Here is a 23047-nt window from a genome sequence, read left to right on the forward strand (position 1 = left end):
TAGATTGTAAAGAAGAGTCCCTCGGTCCCAGTGATATAAATACATACAAAAAGGATCTGATGGAAGGAAATAATTGCTTGATGAAGATATAATAATTACCCTTTTCCCTTCAGAAATGGTCATGTTGTTTGAAGTTTTGTTATGATTGTTAATTAACTACGTATTTCACATTCTACTTTCAGAGGAAAGCTGGCCGTTTTTATCCTACACGTTTAGCTCTGAATATTGCCTCAGGCCAGAACAAAACGCAGAATGAAGTGCACCAAGAAGGTTATATTGTAGTGGAAACCAATTACAGAATATATGCCTATACTAATTCTAACCTACAAGTTGCATTGTTGGGACTCTTCAGTGAGCTGATATACAGGTAAGATTTTAATGCTGAATGTACTTTTATAAATTGGAGTAATCACAATCATCTTATTCTTTCAACTAGGTATGGTTGAGTTGAAACAAATGTAATTTCTTTCCACTTCATACTAACACAAGGAATCAAAGCCAGTCTATATATATAAAGATTTTACTAAAAAAACAGCTTTGGCAAATATGTCTCTCCGTTCTACTGGACCGATTTGCTTCATTTCTGTTTTTTTTCTCTCCAGATTTACCTGCCGATGAACCATGAGACATTGATGGGTCTATAAGTTCAGCCAACTTTGAGTAATCATAAAATCAAATCATTAAATTATCACTCCAATAATTGCAGGCGAAGGTTTACCCTAACCAGCAATACATTCTGTACTTAGCAGGTTGCTAAGTGACTAACACATTAATTAATATTCTGATAATATATGTAATTTACATCCTTAGTAATATCATTGCATGCAGCCTTGTTTGATTACTATACAGATTTCACCCAGAGAACCAGTCATGGTGTAAACATGAGCACGTGCCTTGGTTAACGTTTATTGGTTAGTGCTGCCGTGGGATACGTATGCGGAGACATGAAACTAGTTCGTTAGCCACATCTCAGCTAATGTGATCCTACATGCAAAATGTCCAAAATATAATTCCTCAAATAATTTAAGCCAGAAAAATATACAAAAAACTATTTGTATTCATTGTTATTTAATTAAACAAGCATTTCAAATTGAAGAGCGCCAGGGATGCATGCGCTCATGCTTGACCCATTTTTGCTAGTTGCTTTGCGTCGCACTGACACAGGTAGGTCTTATGGTGACGGGACAGGAAAGGCCTACGAACGGGAAGGAAGCTGCTGTGGCCTTAATTAAGGTACTGCCCCAGCATTTGCCTGGTGTGAAAATGGGAAACCATGGAAAACCATCTTCAGGGCTGCCAGCAGTGGGGTTCGAACCCACTATCTCCTGGATGCGAGCTCACAGCTGCGTGCTCCTAACCGCATGACCAACTCGCCCGGTGACTGTAACATTACTTGTTCTTGTGCAATATCGATTACCGAGTTGAGTTCGTTAAGCATCGCAAAAGGAAACCTTCAAAAAGTGGTGAGAAGACAGTTTTATTGAATTCATAAATTTTGTGAGAAATACCCAACTTTAACAAATAAATTATGCACAGGAGAGTTTTCCACCTATTCAATACTAAGTTGTTTTTACAATGTTATTTACATAACATGGGACTAGTTTCAACCCTACTCGGGGTCATCATCAGCCATCTATATATATAAAATGAGAGTTTTGTCTGTACATTGCTCAGAATTTAAAAAAGATGGTATTTCTGTATCGGTCGTGTCCATAGTAGCAAGGAAATGCACTTTTTAATTTTTCGAAATTTCTGTCTGTCTGTCTGTCTGTCTGTCTGTCTGTCTGTCTGTCTGTCTGTCTGTCTGTCTGTCTGTATGCATGTATGTATGTATGTACACGCATCACTAGAAAACGGCTGAAGAGAATTGAATGAAAATCGGTATGTAAAGTCGGCAAATAGGTCGCTAAAATCTAGGCCATAAATAATCTTATTCACGCTGAGAGAAATGGTAGTTTAGGGGAAGCCTAAAATTTAATTCTCAAATATTTATGATATCAGTGATCCTATCTTAATGAAAATCGGTATGCAAAGTCACGAAATAAGTCACTACAATCTAGGTTGTAAATAATCTTATTCACGCTGAAAGAAATGGTAGTTTAGGGGAAGGCCTAAATTTCAAGTTTCAAATTTGTATGTTATTAGTGGTCCTATCTTAATGAAAATCGGTATGCGAAGCCGGGAAATAAGTCTCTACAATCTAGGCTATAAATAATTTTATTCACGCTGAGTGGAATGGTAGTTTAGGGGAAGGCCTAACATTTATTTCTCAAATATTTCTGTTATTAGTGGTCCTATCAACAAATACTACATTACTAAATTTATATAGTATTAAGTTTCCGATCATTTATGTACATTTTTACCGTACCGGCTATGAACAGAGATATTCATGAATTTGAATTTTTGTGGGTAAGTCCATATCAGGGCCAAGTCACGAGAAAAATGGTAGACAGAATTTAATGAAAATCGTTATGTAAAGTTGTAGAACTACAGTCTATGCTATAAATAATTTCGTAAGACGCCCTAATATCACAGAGTCGAAATAAAACCAAATGTGAAGGCCTACAATACAGAAAGCTCATAACATTGAACAACAATAACATTACATTGACCATTGTTTGTTGTGTCTTCTGTTGCCAATCATGTCCAATAAATGGGATTGCTGGTGTATACAGAGTATTTTTTAAAATTTGCTTTACGTCACACCGACACAGATAAGTCTTACGGCGACAATGGGATAGGAAAGGGCTAGGAGTGGAAAGGAAGTGGCCCTGGCGTTAATTACGGTACATACAGCCTGGTATGAGAATGGGAGACCACGGAAAACCATCTCAGGGCTGTCGACAGTGGTTTTCGAACCCACTACCTCCCGAATGCAAACTCACAGCTGTCGTTTTTGTAATGGCCTAAGTTAACTAACTGTAGTTAGGAAAACCACAAAGACAGTCTTTCTTAGAATCCCGTAGCAAAGCACGGTACATCAGCTAGTATTAAATATACACAATATTTGGCAAAATCCTAAAACATGTTTCTAAGCAGTAAGAATCTTATGAATATATAATTTACAATATAATTTACAATATAATTTACAATATAATTTACAATATAATTTACAATATAATTTACAATATGAAGTGTGGTTGAATTCGGCCAGGTCTATGGCACTCAAAATGTTGCAAATGAAGATGAAATATTACATGTGACATAGGTGAATAATAAATAATACAAGTACAGTTAACATGCTAAAAATTCTGGAATAAAAGTACAAATGAGGTGCTCTGTGTTGTAGGTTAAAAATTTTTAGTATGATTATAGACTCATGGAATTCAGTAGTTCCTGGTATTATATAACGGTTGTGGACCGAGTGCTATGGTACTAAGAATGAACACATATATAAATATATACAAGTATGTACCATGTTTGAGTAACAAAATGTGTAGTTGATACTCTCTAGAAGACTATACACTGTATCAGCTTAAGCAGAGAATTTGGCACTTGGTGTATTAAGTAACCAAGCTGTGTTGGTAGGGCTGCATGGTTGATTCTTGGAGTTGTGCAGAATTTGAAGTTTTTGAATTCTTGTTGAGAAGAAGTAGACACTGCGCGTGGTGATATTAATTGGTGGAGTTCTCAGTTCATAGTGGAAAACAAATTGGACTTAGTAAAATTGAGAAAAGCCAGTAAAATGCAAAGTACGCAGAAAGAGGAAAAGATTACCACAAAGTGAATGGACACTGCAGCGCAAGGTGAGCGGGCAAACGAAGGACATACGACTTCCAGTGTGTGGATAGATACAAACATAAAGAGTAAGAAACATGCATTCAAATCAGGATTAAGTACAGGTCTAAAAAAATCTGGCAGGAAAAGGAAGACAACTGATTTTATTGCACATAGGAAGTGAAGTTTTTAGAGGGTGGAGAATTTATGATGAAATAGAAGAAAACTATTGATTTTTATGACGAGATGACGGGTGAAGTTTTTACTGCATGTTTTAAGAAAATTTTACCTCTGCTTGAACCGAACATTGTGATTGTTATGGACAATGCGTCATATCACAGCATTAATTTAGATCGAATTCCCGCCAGATCGAGGTGTAAGGATGACATTATCGCGTGGCAAAAGGTCTTACCTACGAGAAAGATAGGGTGAAAGATGAATTACTCCGACTGATAAATACTCGCAGTGTGACAAAAACGTATGACAGGTTTGTTATTGACACACTGGCAGAGGAAGCAGGTCATACGGTGTTGAGACTTCCTCCTTATCACTGGTTTTTTAACCCGATCAAGTTGGTGTTGAGCCAGGTGAAGGGGCATGTTGCATGCAATAATAAAACCTTCAGACTGGCAGAAGTCAAGACATTAATGAAGCTTTGGTGAACGTAACCGCTGAAATGTGGCAAGCCTTTATTCTCCACGTGGTGGCAGAAGAGCAGACATTCTGGAAATTGGACGGCCTGTGCGATATAATTGTGGACTGTCTGGTCATTAATCTGAATGACACGAGCAGCAGTGATGAAGAGGCGTGAGAAGAATTCGATTTGGAAGGAGTTTGTCCTCTATCAGATTCTGATTAGGTAAAGTAATGCACTTTTGTTTTATATTGCCTTTTCTATGCTATATGTTCCCCTCTATAATTTTATTTTATTGAAATATTAAATGTGTGATGTTTTACTTATATGCGCTGTTGTGATTGATTTATTACATATTTACATTTCGGCCATAAATTCAAATCTACCTTTCTTTTATGATATGTTAAATATCCAGATGTCATTTGCCATTTGATTGTTGTTTATTTCTCGTGGACGGTGAATATAATTTGCCTCGCAATCCGCATCACAATTGCGTGCCAGTTAGTGGTATCCAGCAACAGTCCATGTAGAGCTAACTCTGATGTAATCGCCGCAATCAAGCGAAGTAACGGCAGTTCCAAGACAGCCCACATGGGTCTTGCCATGTGCGTTCAGACCGTGGATGGACACATATGGATACACAATGTTCTTCGTTTACATGAGGTTCGGTTCTCTTGGTGACAGCAGAATACCTGTGAAGCCAGAGAGTATACACTTCCACTGATGATGGAAGAATACTATTATCTGCTAGATACTCTTTGATTCTCTGACAAGGGGACAAGGAAAAAGAAAAAGAAAAATGTGTTAAGCAAGAAAGCATACTAATGAGTGTATGAATAAAAACTATCCAACAGGGATATGGAAACACTAGCTAAGATTTTTTCTGACATGAGGGGATTTTACGTTGTGTATCCGCGCGCACAGTGAAAACTATAGGCCTATCTACCATTTCTAAAGATGAGAGGAAAGTATTAAAAAGTGTGAAAAACATGAGAGAAGAAATATGAAAACCTTTTGTGGTGAGGATTATAAAATAACAAGCACTCTGAAAGGTATGAAAAACACCAGACAACAAATATGAAAATATGTGCACGGGCCAACAAAAATATCAAAGTATTATTGCAGATCACACTCTTTCTAAAACAAATGTTAGTAGAAATCTTTCATTTTGGAGCAGTGGGTTATTTAATATTATTTTCTGGTCACACTCATAGACAATGAATTGGAGGTTACATTCGACCATGTGCAACTGTGAGGAAATTCTGGCTCCCATTTTGAATCGAACAAAACTTTGACCAACTTGGCTGATCAAGTTGAAATTCAAAGGTGTGAGTTTCAACATTCGCGACCTCTGTGTGCTTATGCAAGACCGTAAATAGTCTTGGCTTATGTCAGTCCACTTTCTAACAGATTTTAATTTTGTCTTCGTTATTAAGGAATTTTACAATATTTTCCCTATCCATAACTGGGCTATCACAAGACACATATGCACCACGCTAGTCAATTTCACACGATTATGTTCCTAATCCAGATATAGGCTACCGTACCACGCAATAAATATTAACCACACTTCACTGTACCACTCAACACAAAATACATTTCTACCTTCTAAATGGAATGTGAAATAAAAGCACAAACAGGCTCACTCTGCTATTCAGCACTCTCACTATTAACTGGTAAGCAAAACTGAACATTTCTGAGGCTAACAGCTTGCTCCCCGAAAGTGCAACTTAATAGTTAAAATTCAGGAAGGCCTTTTCCCATAATCACACAGCTGTGGCGACAGCTGTTACCCGAGTTGGAAATCATGTTTCTTTCACACGGGATGACAAATACAATAACATTTTCAGGTCTAGGAAAAATGTGATTGTACTAAGCAGTAATGGCAAAAATTTGTGACATAAGTGAGGTATTTTGTGTAGATTTAATACGATGAGAATCAGGACTTTGAATTTATGACATGCTAAGTGGGAAAACGTGTTCATGAGGAACGCAGTAATGAGGTTTCACTGTATACTCAATAGATGGCAGAACATTCCTAATGACTTACGTGTTGCTAAGAGAAAAAAGTCTACGTACATACAGACGGAAAGGTATCAAGTCGACTAGCCTTCTGTATGACCATTAATAAAACGCAGGGACAAACTCTTGAAAAAGTGGGTAGTCTGTTTACCCAAACCAGTATTCAGTCTCAGCCAATTGTATATTGCACTATCTCGAGCAAGATTCTTTGAAAATGTTAAGATCTAGATACGGCCAAATGGTTGAAGCACAGAGAATATTGTATGGAAAGAACTGTTATAAACTACATTACCGATATTAAATGTTCATAATTATTGAAAGGTACAGGCAAAACAATATGACTGCGGCAGGCATATTAAGACGAGTTATCTGACCTATTTATAAGGAATCCTGCAGAGCAGCACGGGTGCACTAGTTTTTATTTATGAACTTTTTTTTTTTTAATCCATCTAAAATCATATTACCATTTTTCATTTGACAATTAATAGATGTTTGCTTGTAAATACTAATAATTCCAAGCAGATGTGTCTGAATTCTAAGCTATGAAAGAAATAGCTATATTTTTATCATTCTAACTTGAACATTAGAGTCGTTCAGCTGTTGCATTTGTGCCTATAGAATATTATTACAAGTTATCAATGGTATATCAAGATTGTCTGATAGAAGTACTGTAGGATTAGTCTCTCTCCACTGTGTTCTATCTTCAGCTACAAACCATTGATGTGCATTCACTGGGACTGCTATAAATTGCAACTGCTTATTATCACAGGCACATTGATACTGACGGCAGCAAGAAAACTTGGGGAGTAGACGTGATTAAGCCAGGAAGGTATTATAAATGAGCAAACCATGAGAGGGATATGTGAGAAAAATGACTAGTTTATTTTTCTGCCACAATCACATGGGCTGCAGATCCATGATTAAGGGTTAATATGTCCAAATGATCCCAGTCTGTTTTTCTTAATTTTCTTACTTCATTTTTCCTACTTCGTTACTTCTTATTGTATTCTTTCTCTATTTCTCCTTGTCTTCTTTACCATACTTCTCAGAAATTTCATATCTGTTACTTGAATTTCACTTTCTCTCTATGTCTCTGGCCAGTGTCAGGTGCATATTAAAATTTGTAATATGCCTTATATGTTATTTCTTAACATGTTTGAGTGTCACAGCAGACACAAGTGTGTCAGTTTAGGATATTCCTGTTAGGCCACAGAGATCTCAGGTGTCTGTTGGCTCAAAATGTATTATGTACATATGTACTTGTCCGCTTATATACAGGATTTGACACTGTCATGTGGCCATCAAGTCCCCATTGGTTATAATTCATGCAACAGTCTTTGATATTATACATTGTTCACACTATATGTATTACCCCATTAGTGCATAGCGCCCGAAAAATTAGATGTCATTAAAAAATAAAATGTTTTATATTTATGTATGGCATTAAGCCTGCGATACTTCGTTGTGCTCAGAAAGGCTGTAGCTAACAAGAACCAAGAATACATATTCTTCATTCTTACCAATCATTGTTGAATCACACTTATTGCGAGCATGGCGGCAAGATAGTACAGAGTACAGGTGAGATTTTTATTTATGAATTAACAAATATTTCCAATAGTTGTAAACTTTGGGATGGTTCATATTGTTGACACTCCTATGAATCTACCAACACACAAAGATGTCAATTATGTCTTATTATTGATGTGACAGAGGCTTGTAAATAAATATAGCTGTCCTGAAAATCAGACGCTATGCACAGGGAGTCCTATTGTCTCAAACATTTGTATTCCCTTACTAGTTTGATGATGAGTGAAATATTGGAAGTTTTGGAGGAAGAACCAACATTTGGAGAGGAGCAGCACATCAAACCACCTGATGACGGATGTGGAACTGTTGATGATAATGACAGATGAGTATGAGGGTAATCTAAATTACCTTGGTAGAAACCTACTTCTGAGTAAATGTGAAGGGCAAATTGATTCAAAAAATAAGAAAAAGCAAAGGCTAGGAGAGAGAGAGAGAGACACACGCGCACCCCCCCTCCCCCTCCCCCCCACACACACACACACCAGATGATGTGCAAAATTGTGAAATTCTGCTGGACTACTTTCTCTGCCGGTGATTATAGGATACTTCTCCACCTTTCCAAGTGTATACAGCAATATAAAATGAAAGGCTGAAAGAATTTGGACTTGGTGGAAGTGTAGTCTAGTCTAATATCTTGTAATAGTTCTGCCTCTCATTGATGCCGGTGGAACTGAAACAAACAGGTTGCATATCATAATCTTTGACAACTACTTTACATCCCTGAAATTGGTAAGACATCTGGCTTCAAAGGGAATGGGTGCAATAGGGACATTTCAAGAAAACCAGACAGAGAAGTGTCCCCTTCAGACAAAGGCAGACAGGAAAAAGAAGGGAATCATGTGACTACAGGAGTTTTGGTGGTGCGTCGCTGGTGTGCTGGAATGACAACAGTGTAGTCATTGTTGGTACGAACTACAAACAGATGGAGATAAAACTGTGCATTAAGGTGATCCGGCATTTTTTAAAATATGCAAAGTGTTTGTACCGCAATGAAAGCTGTTCAAGTGGCATGTGAAGGATGGACCAGCTTGACCAGTTTCGACTTCACCCAAAATTAAGAATAAATTGACAAGAATGCAATACACTATATCAAGTAAATGATATTACATAAGTCTTGGGACTAGTTTCAGCCACTTAGTGGCCATCTTCAATCAAATAAAATTAAGCATCATGTGATAACTAAAACGTATGTATAACAGACAAAAACAATGTTGCAGGAATAATTATAATAAAAAAAATTATGGTTATGATCTTCATGTCATGATATGATGTCTTAAAGTTCACTTAGGACCTCAGGCAAAGAAGTAAATCTGGAAATGATAGCCAGAATTAGGAATGAATAAACATACAGAAAAGAAATTTAAAAGGAGAAAATTATTTATGAGACTCACCTCTAATGTCTTATGGGAAACAAGCACTGACTTGCTGGAGGAAGCAGACAGGCCATGTAACAAAGGAAGCAGGCAATGTAAACAAAGGAGTAGCTAGGGAGAGGAGGGGAAGGGAAGGGGGGGAGGGGAGAAGGAGAGAAGGGGTGTCTAAGGTGGGGCTGAAAGATGTGGAAAGAAAGACTGCTGCTGAGAGGGGAATTTAAAGAGATTATAAAAGAAAGAATTATTTTTACCTCAGACATGATTACTAAAGATAGGAATTAAAAGGTCAAATAAAATGTTTGATTTCTATGAAATTTCATTTAGGTTGAATTTAGGATTGAAAAACTGTTCCAGATGGATAAAACAATTTTCTGTAATATTGAGCAGGGGCCCTTTTTGTATAACTTTGAGAATTTTCATGTCTTGTTTGATATTAGTGAACTTACGGTTAGTATCACCCATGTGCTGTCCCATGGCCGAAAATCTGTTATATTTCAGGGCATTAACATGCTCAAAGTATCTTGTATGGAAGCTCCTACCCGTTTGTCCGACTCCATGGGTAAATGGTTAGCGTGCTGGCCTTTGGTGACAGTGGTCCCAGGTTCGATTCCCGGCAGGGTCGGGAATTTTAACCATCATTGGTTAATTTCCTTGGCACGGGGGCTGGGTGTATGTGTTGTCTTCATCATCATTTCATCCTCATCACGAGGCGCAGGTCGCCTATGGGAATCAAATCAAAAGACCCGTCCTGGGATCTCCCGGCACTAAAAGCCATATGCCATTTCATTTTTCCTACCTGCTTGACCGACATAAGATGCGTTACAATTATTACAATTGAGTCTATAAACACCTGACTTGGTGAACTCATTGCTATTATTAATAGAATTGGTATTGTATAAAATATCTTTGTTTCTTTTACAAGTTTATTTACAAGGCTATTTTGACGTCTTGCTTTTTAAATATGTTTGTGAATTGGTAGACTTGTTTATTATTAACCGTAAAAGTAGATAAAAATTGTTGTGGGTTTTTTCTTTTGTTAAGGTGGTTGAAGGTTGGTGTTTGTGTTTATTAATGATTTTCTCTATAAAGGAGCTGTTGTAGCCATTAAATTTAGCTATACTGCGAATGGTGTTTAATTCATTTTTAAGTTCTTTTTTAGACAGCCGGATGCTAAAAGCGCGATGTACCATATTATAATATGCTGCGCATTTATGGGTATGTGGGGGTGTGGAATCTTGATGGATGGTTGGGTCGGAGATTTTAACCTTAAATGGCTAATTCCCTTGGTTCAGGGACTGGGTGTTTGTTCTGTCCCCGACATCTCTGCAACTCACACACCACACATAACTCTATCCTCCACCACAGTAACACGCAGTTACCTACACATGGCACATGTCGCCCACCCTCATCGGAGCGTCTGCCTTACAAGGGCTGCACCCGGCTAGAAATAGCCACACAGAATTATCATCATCATCATAGATAGGGCTCCAGTGAGGTCGCCTATAGGGCTTCAACTCGAAAGACTTGCACTAGGCCTCTCTGAAGACTACACGTCTTGTTATATAGATTTTATATATGTAAGAAAAAGTCATTGGAAAACATTTAATTATTGTATCGCAGCATGTGGAATGAAACGTTTAAAGACAGAATTTAAAAAAGCCGAGGTGCATGAAATTAACAGCAAAACTCCAAACACATCCCTCCCTTTGCACCAAATTATTAGAGAAACTCCAAACACCCTCCCCCCCCCCCCCCCCAACAGATACCAACTCAACTCTGTAGCCTGTGGAACGAAATGTTCAGACTGAATGAAAAAGGCCGAGATGCATCAAATTACCACTGAAACTCCAAACAAACTGTGGATCAAAATATTCACACACAGAATACAGAAATGACTACTAGGAGAATGAAATTAAGAGTGAAAACTCGCAACACATCCACTCTTCTCTAAAGTCTTCACTCAACCATTGGCTGCTGGCCAAAGCCGTTGATAGCTCCGAAAGATGAAAATTATGTACTGTAAATGGCATTTTAATCTACATTATTAGTTATTTGAGGTGATTAAACAAGTCGTTTTTAAATTTGACGTGTTTCTTTGCAAACTGTATCATATAAACAGTTATAGTAGGCTATGTATAAGATATATGCTGTCATGAACTTTTTTTGTTGAACTTGTTATGGTGAACAATTCTTACCCTCATAGTATAGATGTTGGTTTGATGGTTTAGCCAGCATAAGCGAGAACGATGGATTGACAAAGTTTTTTCTTTCACTTGCTTCAGTGAAATTGTTATATTTCCATATTTCAGAATGAAGATTTCGTGGAAAAATGAAATTGACGATATCTCCTATAGATGAAAATTACATACTGTAAATTATATTTTAATCTATATGAGTTGCTTGAGGTGAATAAACAGTTTATTTTAATAAGGATTAACTGATTAATTTAAAAATTGTTTCTAAATTTGACTTTGGTTTTTTTACTACAAATTGTAACATAAAACCCCTTATAGTGGGGTGTTTTAAGGATAGATACATGCTGTTGCAGACTTTTTTGTAGAACTTTTTATACTGAACAATTTTTACTCTCATAGTATAGATGTATCTCTCATGGTTTAGCCGGTGTAAGCTAAAAAGGCACACAGAAGGCCATTTTTTTCCCTTCAACTTGCTTCACTGAAATCATTGCTGCTCGGCTTCCTTTGGTCATAGATGGATGTTTGTACACATAAACCTTCCTCGAAAAATGCTTTATAGAATGGTGAAATAAGCATCAGAATGCATCCAGTGGTTCTAGAGATTAGCCTTCACAGATGGATAGGCAGGATCAAGGGCATTATTTTATACTGTGTAGAGATTCTGTCCGTGTAGTTCTTGATATAGCCATTGTTAATTGCTATTCTGCAAAGAATATTAATTTCATTTTTAAAACCTTCATGCGACAGGAGGATTTTTTTTTTGCTTTACGTCGCACCGACACAGATAGGTCTTACGGCGACGATGGGATAGGAAAGGTCTAGGAATGGGAAGGAAGCGGCCGTGGCCTTAATTAAGGTACAGCCCCAGATTTGCCTGGTGTGAAAATGGGAAACCACAGAAAACCATCTTCAGGGCTGTCGACAGTGGGATTCGAACCCACTATCTCCCGATTACTGGATACTGGCCGAACTTAAGCGACTGCAGCTATCAAGCTCGGTTGGAGGAGGTTATGTGCTCTATTGATCGTACTATAAAATGTAGCTGTTTTATGGATTTGGGATCAAGCGAATCTTGTTTTATTGTGTTAATGGTTTGGGTCGGTTTTCTGTAGATTTTGAATGACAAGTACTTATTTTTTTCTTTGTACTGTGAGTTTGAGGAAATTGAGTGTGTGATTATTTTCAATTTCTGTTGTGAATTTAATGTTAGGGTCTATCTTATTTAATTGATTCAGTGACATTATTAGTTAACTTCTTGGTTTATTATAGCAAAAATGTCATAAACATATCTGATCCATTTTTATTTTACAAAGGAAATTTAATATGTCCTCCTATTCAGTATATAAACATCTCCATTATTAGATGGAGTATTAATAGTCATACATGTTTACCAACTCGTTTGAGCCATCTTCAGGGAAAAAAAGGGTTAATATTTTGCATAGTTGATGCTAAAAAGATGTGTTAAAGCATAATGAAGAAAAGTATGAAAACAAATGAGACGTGACGAAAATTAAAACAAATAAATATATACACAACTCCATTATTAGATGGAGTAATAATCATCTCGTTTGAGCCGTCTTCAGTGAAAACAGGTTAAAGTTTTTTACATAATTGATGCTAAAAAATGTGTTAAAACGTAATGAAGAAAAGTACGAAAACAAAAGACATGACGGAATTAAAACATAAGTGATTATGGCGAGGTTGTGGACCTCTCAGTCTAAAACTTGCAGGATGGTTAAAAGGGCAGTGAAAACTGGAGAAACCAAGTTTGTAATATCTGACCCATAATGCAATTCCTTTATACCATTTAGTATTTTGTAAGTAATTGATGTACATTTCTGCTAAAAATTCCCTGTTGGGAGTTTTTTTTTGCTGATATATATTTTTATTAAAAGAGAAACAGATTAAGGACAAATTCTAGAATGTTTAGGAACATCTCTTACTGCTGTATATGAAGAATGAACTTTCCTATTGTGTAAGCATAGCAAGAAGAGTGTTTATAACTGTGTACCGTACTTACCTTATGGGTGGATTTGTTAAGCAACTCTCAGAACTCAGCAGGTACAGAATTTCAGGAAGATCTAGGTAGTGTGCATACCGGAAGGATTTACTTTAGCAATTCGACAGCTGCTTAAACTAAGATAGCCCCTTCATTATCTTGTTGTGACACATTATCTTACATTCCAAGGACTGTTTTAAACTTTAGCAGCCATGTTTCTACTGTAGTTCACAGTAGTGGAGTACGGGATAGTGTGAACAACAATTATATGTGAGAAATCAAAATTACGAGGTCAGTATGAATTACATTACCTGTGAGTAGTACTGTAATGTGTGGAATACCACGAGTCTACGCTACTTTTGATTAATACCGCAGCATGACAAATACCATGGTTCTACTATTCACTATTTCTTGTATTGAATAGGTGGATCCCCATACCTAACAATTTTGAATGTCTACTTTCTTAGTGATAAGTACCGTTATGAAGGGCAGATGACCTGGATTTTGGACCCCTTTAGACTACAAGCATCATCGATTCAGTATTGTGCTTTAGAAGCAGGCCCTTGGTCAGTAGTTTAATGCTAGTTTCTGGGAATGTGGGGCATTGCGGGTTGGATCCACTGATTGTTTTGAATTCATATCCATTCATTCTTCGTCATCACGTTTTGAATTCTAGTCAGTGGATGATTTTGGACTTTTAAATTGTCATTTCGTCTCATTTTGTACCATTAGGGGCTGATGACCTAGATGTTAGGCCCCTTTAAACAACAAGCATCATCATCATCAAATCCCTCTTTATAATGACAACTCGCTCTACAACAATTTCTTTTTTTTTTCTGTCCATGCAGAATCGTTCTATCGAAATTTCACTGTATTTGTGCCAGCCTGTTTCTAATATCCATTATGAGTGCTTTGCACATTTATGTATTGGTAGGATACCAGAAAATTCAGCATCTATTTTTTATTAAAATTAGCCTTTTTTTCTTTGTGTGTGTGTGTGTGTGTGTGTGTGTGTGTGTGTGTGTGTGTGTGTGTGTGTGTGTGTGTGTGTGTGTGTGTGTGTGTGTGTGTGTGTGTGTGTGTGTGTGTGTGTGTGTGTGTGTGTGTGTGTGTGTGTGTGTGTGTGTGTGTGTGTGTGTGTGTGTGTGTGTGTGTGTGTGTGTGTGTGTGTGTGTGTGTGTGTGTGTGTGTGTGTGTGTGTGTGTGTGTGTGTGTGTGTGTGTGTGAGCATGTGCAAAATTTCCTTCTATTTTTCTTCAAATTAATTACTACAAGATGTTAAAATGGAAGAATTTTTAGGTCAGGGCGAGAAGTTTGCCCTGGTAGGTTTGCTGTCTTGTATTACATTCGTGGATGCCTCTTGATTCTTCCCTTTACATGGGCACCCTGCCGTGTGCTGGAACTGTTTATACCATTGCTGATGTTGTCAGATGGAAAAATCACATCCACAAGTCAAACCTCACGGTGAACTGTAACTACTGATGTATGATTTGCATTCTGTAGAACGTTGAAAACTGGAACTCTGTATTATGACAGCAGATATAGGTGTGGTTTAAATTTGTGCAGCAGTTTGCACATTTATCCGGAAGTTGGATTAGGTTTGCGAGGACTAGGGAGTCTTTCATTTTCACGTCCTTTGTGACCCTTGTCTTTCTTTGACTGATACTTTCATTTTTCGAAGTGTCGGATCCCTTCAGTTTTCTCTATCTGATTAGTGTTATATAAAGGATGGTTGCCTAGTTGTACTTAACAGTAATCACCACCACCACCACCACCTGAAAACTTGTACTACAAAATTTGTTTGTATGCAATCTGGAAGAATATTCCCTAGTTTAGCAAAGCCAAAAATGGACTTTGCTCTTGTCTGGGATTCTGCTGTAAGAATCAAGATGGCTGCACATCTTGGTGAATCTGCATCTGCATGATGCTAAATAAAAAATAAGTTATTAAAAGGTAAATTATATATATATGTATAAAATATATCATGCTTCCTGTCCAGCTATGACAGAGTTTTTAATACTTCCCGAGCTAGCAGGTTATTGCCACTAACAACAGTAGGCCTATATGAGTTGCAAGCAAGCAGCATAACATCAAGCTTCCTTGGTAGCCATAGTCGTTACAGTATCATCTGTTGATGCTGTCACTGTTATTTGTTGGTTTGACTCCCAATAGTAGAATTTTTTTTGTGCCTTCTAAACGTTAGTTGGCAGGGTACTAGAAGTGGTGGTGTACAATTCCTAATCACTAGCTTGCATGGCAAAGGCTTGAGTTCTATTCCAGACCTCTCTGTGGTGCTCATATGGAGCAAGGGTATACCTACGACTTGTTCATGGTGATTCGTCCATTGAATGGCGACATTAAGGTTAAATTTCTTTGACTTCATAACAACTTCCTATAAAGTATTTACACTAAAGTGAGATGTCCGACTCGTTGGCTGAATGGTCAGCGTACTGGCCTTTGGTACAGAGGGTCCTGGGTTCGATTCCCGGTCGGGTCGGGGATTTGAACTTTTTTTGGTTAATTCCAGTGGCTCGGGGGCTGGGTGTTTGTGCTGTCCCCAACATCCCTGCAAGTCACACACCACACATAACACTGTCGTCCACTACAGTAACACGCAGTTACTTACACATGGCAGATGCCGCCCACCCTCATCGGAGGGTCTGCCTTCCAAGGGCTGCACTCGGCTAGAAATAGCCACACGAAATTAGGAAAAAAACTGGAGTGAGATTATTGATGATGGTGATAATAATAATAATAATAATAATAATAACAACAACAACAACAATTTTGTGTGGCTCTTTCTAAGCCTGGTGCAGCCCTTGTAAGGCAGACCCTCCAACAAAGGTTGGTAGCATCTGGAATGTATGAAAAACTGCGTGTTTTGGTAGTTGAGGATAGTGTTGTATATGGCGTATGAGTTGCAGGGATGTTGAGTACAGTACAAACACACAGCCAGTGGAATTAACCATTTAAGATTGAAATCACCGACCCGGCCGGGAGTCAAACCCGGGGCCCTCTGAACCGAAGGCCACTACGTTGATCATTTAGCTATGGAGCTGGACGGTAGTACGCAGGAAAAATATTTAACTTCCAGTTTGCAAAACTGCAGCCAACTTATCTGGATGTTTATCTGACAGTCGTAGTACAGGTCTTAAATGTGGCACTGTCAAGTGACAGGGTGAGGAAGCAACAAGTTATGTCTACAGTACAAACTTTCTCAGTTGCTCCTTCATCGGATTTTTGAAACACAGGACTAAGGTTGTTTACATAGCTGTAGTAACTATCTGAAACCAATATTCTTTTGTGTACACACTGTACATTAAAAAAAAAAAAAAAAAGAAGTGCACAAAAGAAGTCATCATTCCATACATTGTTCAATGAAACCAATGTATGTTGTTCAGCATTGTTTAAGTAACACTTTCTGTCCATAAACCTGTACTGTAATGAGATAAAACCAGTTTGTTATCAACACTATTTGTCAGGGTGAGGACAACATTTAGTTAACATGTCCGGCTCCATGGCTAAATGGTTAACGTGCTGGCCTTTGGTCACGGGAGTACCGGGTTTGATTCCCGGCAGGGTAGGGAATTTTAACCTTCATTGGTTAATTTCGCTGGCTTGAGGGCTGGGTGTATGTGTCGTCTTCATCATCATTTCATCCTCATCATGACGCGCAGGTCGCCTATGGGCGTCAAATCAAAAGACCGGCACCTGGTGAGCCGAACATGTCATCGGACACCCCCGGCACTAAAAGCCATACACCATTTCATTTTATTTTAGCTAACATATTGTAAACTAGAACTATACTGTAATTAATGCAAGCATTTTCTCATTTTCATTCAGCTGGTTTCAATTACTTTTCTGAGCGAGCTCTAGTTAGACCAGATTTCCTGACTTGAAATGGTACATCAGACATGATGGTTGTTGTTGTTGTTGTTGTTGTTATTATTATTATTATTATTATTATTATTATTATTATTATTATTATTATTATTATTATTATTATTATTATTATTATTATTATTATTATTATTTCCCCAGCTAATATGCCATTTCTAGGCAATTTTTACTGATTTATTTCCAATTTTTTTTTTACAGGTTTCCCAATCTTGCAGTAGGTATATTAACGAGGGAATCGGTGAGGCAAGCTCTCAAGAGTGGGATCACAGCAGAACAGATTGTGGGTTTCTTACGACTCCACGCTCATCCTCGTATGGTAGCTGTTGGTCCCCCAACGCTACCACCTACCATAGTGGATCAGATAAAACTGTGGGAGAATGAGCGCAACCGTTTTGTCTTTTCTGAAGGAGTACTGTACAGTCAGTTCCTGTCCCAAGCGGATTTTGATGTTCTTAAAGATTATGCCACTGAGTTGGGTGTAGTAGTGTGGTCCAACCCACAGCAAAGAACGTTAGTTGTCACCCGATCGGGTCATGATGAGGTTAAGAGATTCTGGAAGAGGTACAACAAGAGCAACAACTGAGGACAGTAAACATTCTAGGTAATGTATTATTATTTTTACACTAAATCCTATTGTACTGTACAAAATGAAAATGTCACCAGACATTTCCAAACAAAACTTCTCTCAGAATATATTTATGAGAATATCATGTTGTCAAGTGAATTAATTTTATTTCTTTATCACAGAAATTAACTCCCTAACACTAGGTACAGCACAGCCTTTTGTTTATGTTAAAAACACCTCTGTCAGACCCATTCAGTTAAGATTTATTTTCACTGAAGTTGATGAGCATACTTTCAGGCTTATCTCCTTTCTGCTTTTGAATTAGAGTATTTGACCAATTGTAGTACTTTTGTGTAGCTAGATGCCGTTTATGTGCATATCTTCTGTGTACTTAGCCGTACAGCTCTGAATCACTTTTTTTTGTTTATTCTTTGGTTCTAATAATGTAATATGATGGTATGGCTTGTGGCCATCCAGCAGCTTCAGCCACTATGACTAGGGCACACCTCTAACACAAAATAAAATAAATGTAACATCTGCACATGAATTCATACTTTCACGGAGGTTAGGCTTGTTCTGAACAGAATCCTGTGTGCATGCATGTTTGTATCACCAGACATGAAATAGTTATTGTTCCCTGACTGTGCAGCCAACTTTTTCTTTACAATGCATTCAGACAGTAACTGTAAGCGAATCTTTAGTTAACATCCTGGTCATTGTCATAAACATCCATCAATATTTGTAGTCGTCTACAGCTTGTCCAATAACAGAAGGGTTTTGACAGATGCGTCCGTGACAAAGAATTACTGTGAGAACTGCGTTGTGAGATACCCAGCAGCTGATTTGTTGTTGAATCTCCAAATGGTATTTCTTTGTCAGTTTTTGTAATAAAACTTTTTTTTTCCTCTTCCCCAAGCTACGAAATTCACATACTTGACCTACTGACAACATGCATTCTTAGTTATTATTACTCGTAGTGTAATGATGTTGCCATACAGTACAAATACAGGAGGGTGCATAATATTAGCTGAAAAATCCATCTGTCATATCTTTGGCTCGTAAGTTGACTTTTAGCAGGGTCAGCCGATGTTGGCTGTTCAGGAAACTAGGTAAGACAATGTTTGTGGTAATGAGAGGTTAGTCAAGGTAATCGTAGGATACAGAGGTCAGATCTGGATTATAATCCCTGTTCCAGCGTACTGATTGAAAGGTGTCCTTATATTTAGCATCAAAGACCCAGTGCAGATTAGATATTTCAGCCCACTAAACCAATACCATTCATTGTCATCCACGATATTATTTCACCAGTTAATATAACTGTTGAAGTCTGTAGATGTAAGGGTGACTGAATGGTGGCAAGGTTGAGGAGTCCTACTGATATTAGCTTGTACACATTAATGATTTTGAGGTACTTGATCTGCGTTCATCGTCATCGGTTTGCCCTTCCAGCCCTCAGTTGGTCCATCCATCTTCTTGGTCTTCCAGCTGGTCTTCTACCTGTTATTATCTTTTCCAAATAAGCACATGGTAACCTTATGTTATTCATTCGTTTAACATGCCAAACCATTTAAGTCTAGATGTCTTTCCTCCATTGATTCATTTAGACCTAGGTTAGATTGGATCTCGTTATTTTTCATGTGATCAAGTCGTGTCTTTTGGAGGGCAGTTCTAAGAAATTTCATTTCACAGGCTTGAATCCTATTACAATACTTGGATGTTAGTGTGCAGGTTTCCAGAGAATATGTAAGGATGGGAATGAAATATGACTTGTACGGGATCATTTTTGTTCTTTGTGGGACCTTCTCATCCCATAGTAGGTGTCTAACGATACTGTTAAATTCAGTCTTTGGTTACTGTGTTTGTTATGTCTATGTTAGCTCTATTATTACTAGCCATTACGCTTTCTAAATATCTGAATTGGTGTTCTACTCTTCAACTTGGTGGTCCTATGTTTTTATGTTGGATTCTGTATTATGTCTATTGATTTTCAGTGCTACTGTTTTTGATGGGTTGTTTCATTCCATAATCATCAAACTTCTTACACCATGCATTCAGATTATTTTGCACTGCCTCCTCTGTTTCATCCCATATTGCCCCATTGTCCTTTGAGTTCCTTTAAAATGATATCCATAACTGCTATGAATAGAAGAGGTGATAAGGCACTTCCCTGTTGTACTCCTTTGGTTGTATTGAACCATTCAGAGTGACCATCTCCAATACTGACACAGCTTTTGCAATTAGTATATAGCATTTGGATCTTCCTAATAAGGTACTCTGGAACACCAAGTTTTCTAAGACTTTTCCAAATAGTTGATCTAGGAACACTATTATATGCCTTTTCAAGGTCCGTAAACACAATAATTAGATCTTTTTCTCTTTCCCAGTGTTTCTCTGCCGACATCCTCAAAGCAAATATCAGATCTGTTGTGCTTCTTCCAGCCCTAAAGCCATGTGGTTCCTCTTTTAAGATAGGCTCTAGTATATCCCTTACTCTGGTTTGAATGATCTTCTCCATAATTTTAAGGGCATGTGATAGGAGGGTAATGCCTCTGTAATTTTCACTTTTCCTTCTACTCCCTTTCTTAAAGATAGGAACTATCATCCCTTTTATCCATCTTCAAGTATTTCATTATCCTTCCATATTGTTCTGAGAACTCTATACAGCCACAGTATTCCTGGTGGACCAGCAGCTTTAATCTTGTCAGCTGTAACTTCATCAGCTGCTGCTGACTTACCACTTCTCATCATACGGAAGGCTTGTTCTACTTCTGTCTGTGTAACTGGGATATCTTCCTCTATTGTTTTCTGTCCTACATCTTGAACAGAGATCTCATTAGGGCCATTTAGGAGCTTGTCAAAATACTGTCCCATTGTATCCCTGATATCTTTCATATTGCAAACTATATTCTCATCTGCTGTCTCCAGAGCTGTAATTGCTTCTTTATCTGATCTTTTACTTTCTGATCTATACTGATCATCCCAGCTGTATCTCATTGTCTTGTGGCTATCCCGTTTCTGAAACCATGAGTTCTTCACTAGAAGTTGGTTTCATGTACATAGATCAACCAGAAGTTCACCTTCCTCATTTCTATTACCAAATCCTTACGGACCAATAATTCCTTCATAACATGACATCATTTCCTACCTGGGTATTAAAATCCCCAATTATCATTATGTTCTCTTCATCAATGATGTCCTCTAGTTTTTCTAGGAAGCTTGCTTTTTGGTCGCCACTGCAATCTTGCTGGGGAGCATGAACTTGGATCACAGTTTGGGTTTCTCCACTTAGGCATATTTTAGCTTTGATTAATCTCTCATTGATGAATGAGATGTCTATTACACTATCAATTTCTTTATGGAGTATAAACCAACTCCATTCCTTGCCACTGCAGGATTACCACCCTAGTATAATTTATATCCATCCTCAAACATTCTTGTGTTGCAACCTTTCCATTTGGTTTCACTTAGCCCTAGGATGTGAATATGTCTATTGTTCATTAAATCTGTGATTTCGTTGCATTTTCCTGTTAGAGTCATAAAGTTTAAGGTTCCAGTCGGAAGCTTGTCTCTATGATCAGTGGTATTAGTGATCACGAAGCTGTTTTTGTGGTAGTTAAAAATAAATGTGAAAGGAAGGAAGATATTAAAATTAGGACTATTAGGCAGTACCATATACAGTAGCTGATAAAACAGGTATGAGGGAGTTTAAAAAAAAAGGTACAGTAGAGTCTCGCTCAACCGACCTTCGCTTATCTGACATTCCATGTTATCCGACACTGGTAGGCTTAATTTGAACTTTAGACGGAGGCAATTCTGGGACACCCGGTGTGGAGGTGCGAGCGTGGGACAAGCACTGGCAGTCATGCGATAGGACCGGGTTTTTCTCAAGGACAGGTGCAGCGAGTTTTCAGTCATTGTTCAGTGTGGTATTGGTGGGTGTGGATGTTATAGTTTTCATACCCTCTGTGAGTATGGCGAGTAAACGGAAGAAAGTGATTGTTTCTGTGGAAGACAAGTTGAGTGGGTTAAAGAGACTGGACGAAGGGGAAACTCTTCAAAAAGTGGCTCCAGATTATGGTATTGGACGTGTTACAGTGGGAGACTGGAAACATAAGAGGGAAGAAATTCAAAAGTGGTGTTCTACTAGAGCACTGAAAATTAGAAAAACAATGAAAAATGTGAGTATGAAAAAGTAAGTGAAGTACTATTTCTTTGGTTCACTCAAAACCAGGAAAAAGGCCTGCCAATATCTGGCCCCATTTCACAATAAATGGCAATGTATTTCCAGAAGGATTTTAATGAAGGGGACCCTAATTTTACTGTCAGTGCTGGGTGGCTTGATCGGTGGCCAAAACGGTACGGCATTGGGCAGCTTAATATCTGTGGAGAAAAACTGTCAGCTAAATCCGATGAGGTCGTGAAATTTAAAAGGGAATTTCAAGAAATAATTCTTGCTGAAGGATTAACCGGTGATCAGATATTTAATTGTGATGAGACTGGACTGAATTTCAAGATGCTGCCATCGAAACCTCTCGCAGCCCAAGCCAAGACATCTGCACCTGGCTACAAGCGTAGTAAGGAAAGTTACTGTTCTTGCCTGTACTAATATTACTGAGAACTTAAAAGCAAAATTGCTTACGATCGGTAAAGCAAAGAAGCCTAGGATATTTAAAACATTTCTGTTATTGTTCCTGTTCATGTTCATGTTCCTCTCTCCTAACGTGACGTCATTATGCCGCCAATGGACCAAGGTGTGCTGGAAACATTGAAGAGGAAATATCGGCGGAAACTCTTTTCATCTCTGATAGAGAAAATGAACAATGGCAATGAAACAACATGAAAGACGTGGCATACTGTATAGCGCAGTCATGGAAAGAAGTTGGAACAACGACATTAGAAAGTCTTGGAACTTATTGTTGAGTGAGGTTGAACATCGAGAGGAGGTGGTACAAGAAGACATGGAAAAACATTGTTCCCTTACTGAGTTGCGTTCCAGTCTGTGAGGATGCTACAACTCAAGATGTAAGTGGTGTGCACAAGATTAGCTGTTTG

At 37.9% G+C, this 23047-nt stretch overlaps 1 protein-coding gene across 3 annotated transcripts in view; it reads left to right on the forward strand.

The window, feature by feature from the left end:
• The window catches only part of mrn (general transcription factor IIH subunit 4 marionette), a 127751-nt gene that overhangs the window by 77014 nt on the left and 27690 nt on the right, over positions 1 to 23047 (forward strand). For all 3 annotated transcript variants that reach the window (XR_010859973.2, XR_010859974.2, XM_067146472.2), the window contains exons 7-8: positions 183 to 367; positions 17629 to 18031. Coding sequence is in view for 1 of the 3 variants with exons in the window: in XM_067146472.2 (XP_067002573.1) it covers positions 183 to 367; positions 17629 to 18013 (570 nt within the window). In the remaining 2 variants the exon portion in view is untranslated. The remainder of the gene's footprint in view (positions 1 to 182; positions 368 to 17628; positions 18032 to 23047) is intronic.

This window comes from Anabrus simplex, chromosome 4 (genome assembly GCF_040414725.1).
Source record: "Anabrus simplex isolate iqAnaSimp1 chromosome 4, ASM4041472v1, whole genome shotgun sequence".
NCBI lineage: Eukaryota > Metazoa > Arthropoda > Insecta > Orthoptera > Tettigoniidae > Anabrus > Anabrus simplex.